Here is a 12,095-nt window from a genome sequence, read left to right on the forward strand (position 1 = left end):
CTTCACTATTCTGTCCAACCGCAAGAAGAAAACTATTAGCTCTGCAAATATATGTAGAATATACTGTTACTCGCTATGAGGAGGAGGCATTCTAAGTTAGAAAGGCTTAGAGAGATAGGCAAGTATACTTACTCTTGTGAAAGTTAAATGGAACCGTGTGCCACCTTTTGCTTCACAGAAGTGGGCAGCGAGACAGAAAGCAATGTGGATTCTGAATTTGGACGGACTCATTTTGATGACCTTGTTCCGTCCCCAACGTCTGAGAAGGCTTTTCTCGCACAGATCCATGCCCGGAAGCCGGGGTACGTGCACAGCGCTGCTGCCACCGGCTCCATCCGTAGTGACATGTGGGTACCTGCTTGATTCACCTTCTTAATCTCATTCTTTTTTCTGTGGAAAACAATATGCAGCATGTAATATTTTCTCTCCCTCTCAACTATTTGATTACCAAAAAAAAAGCCTAAATACAAGTGAGGACAGCTTCATGGTTAGATAGTAGTGAGCTCTGTAAACAATAAAGGCCAGAACTGAGGATGCCCTCAGGAATGAGCTGTCTCACATCCAGTCTGGTGCACTCGGGCAGCATGGAGGCTGTGGGACAGCTTTGCTCCCTAATATGCCCTGCAGTCCTATTCCCTGCTTATCCAGACTGAGGAGCCTGTTGGACCCACTGGAAAAAGAGAAGTTTTTAAATGGAAAAGACAGAATGCTTTTTATTGACCAACTCAATTGATCAACAAACCGATTTATTTTTAGAACCTGAATCTTCCTATCAAAGACAATAGGCATCTTTCCAGTTATTTTTAGTTCAACCTCTTTGTATCAAGTTATTGAGAACTTTTGTTACTCATTTCCATAGGGCTGTACCCCAAAAATGCCTTCAGCAGAATACACCCTTTGGTCTACTTCATCAATACCAGACCACTGGAGAGGGGAAATAGCAGAAGTCTTTTCCACTGCCAGGAAAACACTGACCGATGGAGCATGTGGTTGGACTAAAAGTCTCTCGCTCTCCTCATAGCTTACAATAAAGGGAAGTTTTATTGACTCTGAATGTCATTCATCTCAGGAGGCTATTTATTAATAATTGTCTTTAGGGTTACAGAAGATGGAGACCCCTATGTCAGAGCAGATGATGAAAACTATGAGAATGACTCTGTCCGCCAGCTGGAGAACGAACTGAAAATGGAGGAGTACCTGAAGCAGAAGCTGCAGGATGAGGCATACCAGGTGGGAGAAGGACACCAGCTGCCCATACATCTCCATAAGTGAGAAACAATAATGCACCATAGCTGCCCGGTGCCCTTCTTAACCTGTCCTGGGCCCTGGGGCGTGATCTCTTTTCAGTTACTAGAGCAGCCACATTCCAAAAACTGCTGTTACTCTCTTCCACAGACACACATGCATCTAGCCTTTGTGCGTATCCAGGAAGACCACACTGCCTGAGGCACACAACAGTAGCCCTTAAGCTTACCAGGGCATCAGGTGGGACAGAATTGCCTCTGAGCTTGTTCTCTGCCGGTGCTTACCAAGTCACTTGGACCTCATAACCCCGTACCGTAGAGGCTGGTTGGTGGTGTTAAGCTGAGTTCTTGCTATATTTAGATTATTTTTTTTCTCCAGTAGCGAAAAACATTCATAATGGTTTCTCCAGTGTGAATTGAAGCTCAAGGGCAGTCTGTGTGTTATCGTTGTTGTCTGAATCTGGAAGGAGAGGAGAGGGTCTGAAATGAGTTGTATCCCAGAGGACCAAGTATTCAACAAGCATGTAGTATAGAGAAGCCTGGGGATTTATCATTAAACACCCCCTGAGGAAGTTTTCAAAGGGCATTTGTTTAAGAGTTTGAGTAAAGCAAATTTTCCAGGGGGAGCTGGAATTCTGTAGATACCCTGTCCTGTCTGCGTAATGCCTGGTGTAATGGACTATAGCTGGTTTTTAAGTTCTGACTTGGGTCATCTTAATACAAAAATCATTACTTCTTACAATGTTCGTAGTAATGTCAGTAGGGGGGCACACCCAGTTCAGTTATTTGGGAGCAGAGCTGAAGCAAACAAAAATAACTGTTTTCCCACATGGTGATCAATTAAAATTTGCAATTCACCACTACAGAATGTAACAGAGACCAAAAGTATAAATGGGCTAAAAAAAAGGATTAAGCAGGTACTGAGAGATCAGGTATGTGGAAATGAGGTTCAAAAGCACCTTCTGGGCAGGAATTCTTTAAGCTGCTGATTGCTGCGAGCTAACAAAATCTAGGTCCTTTTTTTCTGGTAGTTTTTCTCTAGTGTCCACTGCCAGTCACTTTGGAGAGAAGAATTTGGGACTGACAGGCTTGTGATCTAATGAAGAATGGCTGCTTTTTGGTCTTCTTTTCTGTAAAGCTGCTAGGATGAGTTAGTCTTGTAAAAGTTCATTGCCTCATATCAAAATTGCAGGTAGTTTTGAGGTTGATGTGAGCATCTTTTTTTGTTGTTGTTTACCTAGGTCTGCTACCTGCCCATGGTAGCCTGCCAAAAGTCATTTCATTGCAAAGGTCTTTAAGGACATCACAACAGGAGCAGAATTGTTATAGACGATCTACTAAGGCAACAGTGGGTGACATGGAGTTTTTTGTCACAATTCTTTACCAAGATAGGAAATGGCAAAAATGACAGCCTTTAAACTTGCTGAACAGGATGAACAGCCACTGCTGATGTAATGGAAAGTAATTGTCAGTTATAAAGAAGGAGTATGTCAATGGTGACAGCTGTCAAGCATCAAATAATAAATGTTATTATTGCTGGTAAAAATTCCATTTTCTCCAGAAAGAACAATAGACCAATTTGACTGTACTTTGATTACAGCATGGAAGTGCAATATATGGCAACAGAGTTACATGAGTTTCACAAGTTACAATGGGATTTTGTACAGGCACAAAATTGGGTATGCATGTGCACTGCAAAATATGGGCATTCATTATGTAGTAGAAGTTATACATGTCGCTCAATAGAACTGGGTGTTACTCTTGCTTCAGTCAAAATAGAGCTTTTCTACTGTCTTCTGACAACATTCCCAGAAGAAGGGGAGGAAATCTCCCTATCGATGTCAGAATAAAACTCCTTTTGAATTTAGGTCAACCAAGACTTGCACCCAGGTGAACCTTGTTCCCCATTGTTTTACACGATTTGTTTCCACCGGTGGGGGGTGGGGGTGGGGGACAGAAAAAGAGAAAAGCTTTTTTCTTTCAAAAATGTATTCACTGAATAAACAGAAAGTCCTCATTCTAGCATTTTTCCAAAAGAAATGTCATGATGCACTTCACTGCCTGTGAAATTGTCAGCTCCTATCAGACAATGATTTGACAGTAGTGACTTGTAAGTAGAAACTATTTTTAGTTGATAACCACAGACCCAAAGCATGCAACATGTGATAAGTCCTTCCCAGTATGGCTGATGCCCTTTCAATTAGGGAACAGGTTTAAACAAGCAAGAATAGGTATTGAGTTAGTAGGGATCACTAGGATGATTAGGAGATGGTTGGATAGTGTCATGTATTGATCCTGAGACATGTGCTTTGGCTTGGTTCTTTCTCTGCACTTTGCAGTTAATTTGTGGTATTTTGCTATTCTATTTCTTTTTCTACTAGTATCACCAAGTAGCCTCTAAAGATAAAGAACAACTTTCTACTTTCCAAAACAAAGGAAAATTGGGAAATTTCTCTTTAGGGTATCCTGTTGAACAGTGGCCAGGTCAACTATTCTCATTTTGCATCCAATCATTGGAATTTATTGCAGGCTATTTTACTATTTGTACTCACATGTACACTGCATTCATCTGGATAGCCAAAAAAAGCTGGTGGCTGTAGCTATCGTAATGCAATTGTCAGCTGAAAAAATCTGCGAGGAGGAACTCCTACTAAGGGTACAGAATGCTAACCTCAGTAACAATATGGTAACCATTTTTATGTTATTAAATGTCTCACTTTGTGTAAAAGCAGCACATTTAGAAAAACATGTAGATGTTGTGTAGCATGGAAGATGGTTGGTCAAAACCCACTCTTGTTATTTCGTGTCACCTTGTTTCCAAGAAAGATTTTCAAGCTGAACTCTAAATTAGTATTAAAGTATGAGCAGAAAACCCAAGATACACAAGGAAATCTGGGACAGGGAACCTCAAAGGAGGCTTCTTTCTCTCTCTTTTTTTGAAGCATGTTGTAAATAACAAGTATCTGTACCAGAAAAACACACATTTAGTGCACAAGTGTAAATGCTAACAGTGCTTATCCTCCCACATCTGCTACCAGTTGTGTTCTTGTTAGTTTTTTGCTGGATGTGTTGTGTAAGACACTTTTCATTGGGTTTATTTTCTGGGTCCATAATTGCTCCCTTTATTTCTAGGCTTGTGCATGGCTTTCTTCAGAATAATACACTGCCTGGCTGCTCACTGGCTTAATTTGTCATCTTCTTGTTTTCTATCCTTTGTTATCTACAGGTCAGTTTGCAAAGTTGAGTGCAATATCCTTCTCTCTCTCCTCTCAAGTAAGTATCATTATAATTTAGAAGAATGTTTGGAATGAATCCTCATAACGTGTATTTCAGTTGCAATGCACCTTGTGCTGCCTGTGTGTATGTGAAGATGCTGTTTCTTTCTTCTTTTAACCTGTGTTAGGATGCCTAGGAATGTCTCTAAATCATTTCTAATAATCTGTTTGAAATATGGTCCTAGTCCTGAAGATTCCTGTTAAGCCACCACCCTTTTTATCGTCTTCCTTTGTTGACCGTAAGAGTGAGAACGTGGGCTTTTCATCCCTGGGGGTGATGACAAATATATTAGCCAGTACAGAGAAAACTTATCCAGAAGATAAGGAATTAGATTGCATTTCAGGAGACCTAAGTTCAATTCCTTACAATGCTTTAGTTTTCCTAGGATAACTGAAATAAATCATTTCTGGTGCGACCGGAACATCTACTCCAGTGTGTGAAACAGGAGTTAGGCAGATGTTAAAGAAAGCAATCCACCAGCTGCTTAACCATAGAGGTGTCCTCAGATGTGTTGTGGAAGTTTAAAATGCCCCAGTCAAAAGTGCAGGGTACTCAGCTACTAGCTAGAGTCTGGCAATTCAGAGATAAGGCAGGAAGGTCTATAAATTCCCTGCTGGCCCATATTCAGGTCATGTTCCTTACACGTGCCAACCTCACAGTTGCAGCACTGAGTTTAATGCCAAGTTCAGCAATTGTGTTTTTCTTCAGGAACACAGACAATGGCTATTTTTATGAAGTAGCCTGTTATCCTGAACGTTTGCCCAGGAAATGGGAGACCACACGTTTCCTTCTTGCCTCATCTTGCAGACTCCGCATTTCTGACTTCCTAGGAGAGTGCAGTGCCCTGCTGTGAAGATGGCAGTGAGACGATGCTGTCCATCCTGCTGTGACACTGAACCATGGGGTAACAGAGCCAGAAGGGCAGAAGAAATCAAAATAGGGGTCTGACTCTGGTCTGCAAACTGAGTCTCTTCCTCAAAGCCAGAACTAAAGGCAACCAAAGGTTAACTATCAAATGGGCACTCCAAGTTGGGAGCAAAACCAGTGAACTAGCCTGTGCCAACTTTAGCAGGAATTCATGTTGCTAGGTTTTGTATGCCATGTTTTATGCTAGACCTCCTTATTTATATGGCAATTTTGATGGCAAAATTTGACCCTGATTCAAGGGGTTTGCAACTTCTGATGACAGTAGGATTTGGATGTTAAAGTGTGGATCTTGTGAAAGCAGCTGCCTTCAGTGTTAAAAGCCATTAGGTGTTTCTGAAGCATCTGTCTTAGTGTCTCTGGCAGCAAAAGCAGAATAAATGGATGTGAAAAGCAAATAAACGGCAATACCCAGAGTACTATAAACACCAAATAACTACTCATAAAAATTCTCCTAACATTGCCCCTCAGGTTACTTTCATTTTCTCAGTAGACTTGTAAAAACATGAGCCATGTAGAGTTTCCCAAACATTGACAGCCAGAAAAATAAGTTTTCTTCTATTTTGTTGCAGTTGTCAGTTATAGATCAGGTCACATGAAAAGGAAAATAGATCTGTCAACAACAATGTATGTGTGTTTAACTATGTATATAGTGGAAATCTTATATATAACTTCACCTATACCCACGAGAACAAACTCTGTATTATGGTACATTGTGATAAATACACATGATAAGCATGGCTTAGTCTTCTCAAGATTCACTCTTTTGTGAATATGGAAGATTAAAGTATCTTGTGCATTTTATTTGGTATTTCATAGCCTGGGAAAATTAAATCCAAAATTGTTCATACCAGTTGCAATGTCTAAAGTGCTTTTGCTTTTTACGTTGGGTTCTTGGTTGAAGCTTACTAATTGCATCAAGACTTTTACTTCTAAGATAATATTATTCCATCAATGATGTTACAAATACAGGCAGTGTTATATTGTCTAGATGGCCGTATGAGGTAGAAAGCCAACAGACTTTCTTGTCTTGCAACAGTATTACGTTTGTGCTTATTTAAAAAAAGGTAGGAAAAACAGGATCAGTTTATTATAGTTTCTTATGAATGATATTGCCACTGACGACCAGCCACCGAGTTTTGTTCAATTCCTCATTCATCAGTCAAGGACAAGTGGTGTTGATGTCATCTGATTAAAGCTTTTTGCATTTGCATTTTTAAAAGTGCTATGTACAATTCTCTGGAATTGATTTTGAAATAACATCTAGTATAACAAATTCCCAAGAGAGCAAGTTGTTCCAGTGATATATAAAACATAATTTAATCATGTTTTCCGTTTACTTTTTATCTTAAATGTACTTTAATACCACTTGTTTTACTTTTATTAGTGTGAATTTGAGCTTGTTTTCAGCAGGCTCTAGGCAGATCTTGAAATTAGGTGAACATGCAACTTTGACATTATTTTGCCTTTATTCCCCTGATAGCAGTTGCTTTTTTGCCAAGGATGGCCAATGGGAGCAGAAAGCCTCCACCTCTGAAAGTGGTTAAAAAGTTATCGTTTTCAATTAAAAGCTGTTGACTTGTGCAGTGGACATGTTCCCATGAGACCTACAATTTCCTAGATTTTCTAAAGCAACGCTTTCTTGGTGCTGGCATAGCAACATTTTCGTTGGTCATGTCTAATTCACTTATATGCATTATTATAACAGAAAAGGAGGTGTGAAAAGCTAGTAAAAATCAGACTTAAAGCATCCACTTGAGAGGGAGTACAGGGAGGAGTCTTTATTAGGGGTTTTATTCTCGATTTTTTTAGCTGTGATCACATTTTCTCTACGTTGACAAAAACATGTAATAATTCAAGTTGAAGACTCAGTTCCATTCCCACTCCAAACCCTTTCACTTGCTCTATACTTTATCACACAAATTGTGGGGTCTGGGCCTTTTGGTGGCCAGGGGTGACATTTTCGATTGCAAAAGAGACTTTGTATTGAAACAGGTCAAAATTTTTCAAACACAAAAACCCCAAGTTCTTTCAACTTTTTTATATGAATGCATTGTTAAAAAACTACTATTTGTTCAACTTGACTGTTTTTCCAGGACAGAGGTCTTATTAACACTTTCATGTTTTTCTTGTCTTTTCCCTTTTTCTCCAAACTCTGTTTTCATGTTTACCAGCAGAGATTAGGAATATTGCCAAATGTCAGGTGATAAAATCCGTGGGCCAAGGGAGGTGGTGTGGTCAGTCATCTGCCGGGTGTGCCGCTGTGAGAAGGGCTGTTGGTTAAGCCGAAGGGCACAGACAATTCATTTAAGTGCTGTGAAGACACAACTGCCCTGCATCTCTGTTTTTTTCTGGGAAGGAAATAAGATTTTAGAGCTAGCATGCATTTCACTGGCCCTTGACGTTTTCAGCCCTTTGCGACGTGGAGCTGGCTGTTTACTGTTTGGGAAAGATGGGACGCAGGATCTGTAGCCCAGGGCCCAAGATAACTAGCCCACAGTTAATGGATGTGTGGGTTTAAGATTTGCTGTGCCCACTGCCTGAGGTCGCATTTCCCAGCGGTGCCCTGGCCTCTCTTCGGCTGCAGGGCCCCAAACACTGCTGGTCAGAGTTGACTGGCTGCATTTAAAGCTCCTGCACTGTGGTTCATTCCTTGCATGGGCTTCATGCCGGGAGCTCAGGAGATCACAGAGGTGTAGGTGTGTTGGTTGGTTGGACCCTCGGGAGGTCGTCTCGTCCAGTCTCCCATCTGATGCAGGTCTAGCTCCAACACGAGACCATGTCAGTCTTGGCTTTGTCTAGCAAAGACTTTAAAACCTCCACGGATGGAAATTTCATCACCTGTCTGGGCATCTCCCTCCAGTGCAGTGCGACCCTCCTCATGGTTTTATTTTTTCCCTAATGTCCAACCTGAACCTCCCAAAATGCAATTTGTCCTTTTTGTGTGCTTCAGCACTGCCAAGAAGATTTTGGCTTTGTTATCCTTGTAACTACCCCTCAAATAGCTGCTACCTGATCCTCCCTTGCCACCTCTGCCCCAGCCTCAGCAAGCCCAGTTTCTTCAGCCTCTTCCTCCTACGTCAGCGATGCAGTGGTGAAGAAGCAGGATACAGGCACTAGATGAGCTGCCCACATTCATAAGTCATATTCTACTAGCACAACCAAAAGATTCAGAGTCTTTTTTGGGTTTTTTCTGAACAAATACATAAAAACCAGCATTATGTGGACCGTTCCATTTGAAAATAACAGCAGACTGACAGCACAGTAATTTTGAAAAATGCCTGCTACATTCACTCAGCTATATTTTGGTTTTCCTCTTTATTTTTCTCCTTAAGTCCTCCTCTTCTTAGCATGTGGGCGTAAAAAAGCTGTAAAAGAACTGTGACCGAGTTAACTGGGAAGAAGCAGCTTTAGTTTTGTGAATTTAATTCTAAAATTACACAAGTGATAGGGATGGTTTTTTAAAATCGCTGAATGATAAGTAACAGAAAAGAACCTGTGGATTAAGTTACAAAAAAGGTCGAGAAATGGTTTTATAACATGACAAATCATATGAGTCTTAACTTGGAATTACTTCTGGCATTTCCAAAATGCTGCAATGAATTTAGAGCTCTGATGTTCATTAGTAATCATTACTTCTTGTATGAAAATCTCTTTATCCCAATGCTGGCTGTGGAACAGAAAGAAGCCTTGAGAGAATTTAGAATAACCTCTCTGCACTCCACTGAGGAGAAGTAATTTATCCAGAAAATTCAAAGCAAACCAAATACTTAGCAATACTATCAATGGATCTTAATGCATCCAGTGTTTCACAAGCCACTCTTATTTTCCTCTTGTGGTTTATAATAACACCATCAAGAAATATGAGATGTACCTATATTTACATAACCCTGAAACTGGTTCAATAAAAATCAGTCTCAGGCAGCTGAGAACTGACCTCTTCCATGCCTTTCATTTGCATTTTTTGGCTGAATTGTGAAGAGCAAAATGTTGCTTTACTATGATTTCCAAATTAGTTTGCAGACTTAAGCGGTGCAGATGTATGTCTGATTTTTTAAAAATACTCGTTTAAAATGTACCTCCGAAATTTTTTGTGAACTCTCATTAGACATTAGAAAGGCAGCTTTCCTTTCCATATATCAACAAAATGTTAATGCTAAGTCTTGGTCTTTTGTAACTGTCTGTCACAAGGAGACACTAAATTAAGATCATCATACCATTTGGCATGCTTAGATATTAAGGAATCGGATGGAAGCGTTTGTGCTTGAATAATTAATACAATCAAATGGTGTCAGGAAGGAGAAGCTACCTGACCTTCCTTCGTTCATCAGCTTTAATTTAAGTCTTTTTTGCTGAAGTAATTTGCATTTCATCTCTCAACTTGCAGACCAGCTTTATGCCTGAAATGAGTAGAAAAGAATTCATCTCATAGGGTTTGGCCTTTTATGCTGTTATTATCAGACCTCATGTAACGCAAATTGGTCTTCTGTCTGAGGTAGTTCAAGAGAAAAAGGATGAGCTCCTTAACTTTGAAAGAGTCGAGTGTGTAAACAGTGCCTTTACAATAAATACGCCAAAAGAAGAAGTTTGCAATATTACCTGACTGTAGATCCTGACATAGTTCTGAGAAAGAGCAGCAGTCGTCTATCAAGCATTTTCTTTCCATTACCAGCTAAAACTTTGATGCCTCCAATATAGGAATTTAAGATACTTATTGAAGCTTCAGGATACAGAGGAGCACCAAGGAGAAATTGGTGCACCAGCAGATTAGGCTGTTTACGAGCACCCAGAATCATCCTTTTAAATAACTGCATTTCTTTTTAGACATAGGGAAATATACTTGAGCATGTAAATTAAGGGTGAGATGTTTACACGTGAGGAGGGGGCTCCTGATGGTGAGTGACTCTTAACGGTGTGACTGAACACTGTGCACAAGGGGAATAATCCATGGTTTCACTACCAACAATCTATTTATAGAGCAACCCGGAAGGGTAAAATGGAAGGGAAAATGGGAACATCTGCAAATCTCTTGTCAGTGCAGACCCAGTTACCCCAGGGTCCCACAGCAGAGCAGGCAACAGTCTTCTCACCTGTGGTAAGAAGAGTTTCCAACTTCCCAAGTGCCCTGTAAGTTTCTGCTTACAGCCCAAATAGCTATGGCTCACCTAGGTAGAATGGCTTTTTTTTAACTTTTTCAGGGATAACCACAGGAATTGGCCAGCTCCTCCTTTCTTCTCTCAATAAAGCAGCAGGCAGAGGCTTTACTTGCTCTGCCTGTGTGGGTGCAGCATCTTAAACCACCACTCCTTTTAAAAACCTTCCCTAAACATTTCTCAACAGGCAAGCTGCAGTCAGACAGACAACGAAAGCTACGTAAGAACTGATGATGAGGAGAGCTGCTTTCGGACAGATGATGAAGAAAACTCAGCTGCGAACTTCACAGAAGAGTGGAACCAAGAGGTGCAGCGTCTCTTGACAAAAAAATCACATAACTAAGTTCTGAGGACTGTAGCACAGTACTTTTGTTCTAAGAGTTGTAGTTTGTAGATGTGTGTTTTTGACAACAAGACTTTTGTTTAAAGCTAACTTATATTAGCTACATCTTCTATAACATGGCTCATTACCGGTGAAGAAAACAGACTGACGTACGTACTGCTGTTACAAAGGATGGCGGTATTAATAACTCACATAAACCCTTTGCACATGATATTGAACCTGTTCAGTTTACAATGACAATACTGTTTATAGATAGAAATTTGAGTTCTGAATACTTTGAGATTTTAGTAGATCAGTTTACTAAACACTGTACATTTTTTCCACAGAAGAAATAAAAAGCTACAATTATGCATTTAACACAGAATGATTATACTCCTGAGTGTATATACCTAGTAGCCCAAAAAACAAAGTACCAGACTATATTTGCAATTTGTTTGCAAGTCTTTAAATTAAGACTTATACAAAATGTACTAAAATAATAATAATACTATAATTAATAATAATAATAAAAACCTCTCTAATTTAGGGCTAATGTGTAACTTAGGAATGTTTCTTTCAAAATAATCTAACAAATCAGCCATAGAAGTTAGTGTAAATATTTTTTTTCCAAATAGATATCATATACAAAAGGTGACATTCAAATGATATAGAATCTAGTTTTTAAATCAGCACAGATCTTCTTAAAACTGTGAACTATGTTTTGAAATACTCGTTGCTAAAGCTGTTTATAAACCACAGGTGCCATAAGATCCCTGAACTGACTGATGTTATGTATAATCCTCCATGGTATTGTTTCATTGATGTTTTAGCTTTAGTAAGCATGTGTTCAACAAACCGGCTCTTTCCATCTCTCTGCCCCTCCTCCTCCCCCCCCCGTTATGTTATTTTCGAGGCCTTCAGCTTTAAATGTACAGGCTTAAAGTGCGCTTGCAACTGTTTTCTTTTTATTTCCGAATGTGTATTGCCTTAGCCAGCCACCAGATGTTCTGCATGCACTCTTGGAAATGTGTAGTGAGACTCTTTCGGAGCTGGATGGAGAAATAGCTATCAGTGAAAAGCACAGGAGAAGCAGTGGATTTTTTCGAAAGGACAGGCGTACAGTTACAGAATTGGAGTTTTGGCCGATTTGGTATTTTTCGAGTATAAAGGCATTTC

At 39.9% G+C, this 12,095-nt stretch overlaps 1 protein-coding gene across 1 annotated transcript in view; it reads left to right on the forward strand.

The window, feature by feature from the left end:
- The window catches only part of DTNA (dystrobrevin, alpha), a 61,460-nt gene extending 49,651 nt beyond the window's left edge, over positions 1-11,809 (forward strand). The window contains exons 16-18 of the mRNA XM_009583109.1: positions 179-347; positions 1,098-1,230; positions 10,785-11,809. Of these exons, the coding sequence (XP_009581404.1) occupies positions 179-347; positions 1,098-1,230; positions 10,785-10,940 (458 nt within the window). The 3' untranslated portion in view covers positions 10,941-11,809. The remainder of the gene's footprint in view (positions 1-178; positions 348-1,097; positions 1,231-10,784) is intronic.
- Positions 11,810-12,095: the final 286 nt, after the last annotated feature.

This window comes from Fulmarus glacialis, unplaced genomic scaffold (genome assembly GCF_000690835.1).
Source record: "Fulmarus glacialis isolate BGI_N327 unplaced genomic scaffold, ASM69083v1 scaffold1608, whole genome shotgun sequence".
NCBI lineage: Eukaryota > Metazoa > Chordata > Aves > Procellariiformes > Procellariidae > Fulmarus > Fulmarus glacialis.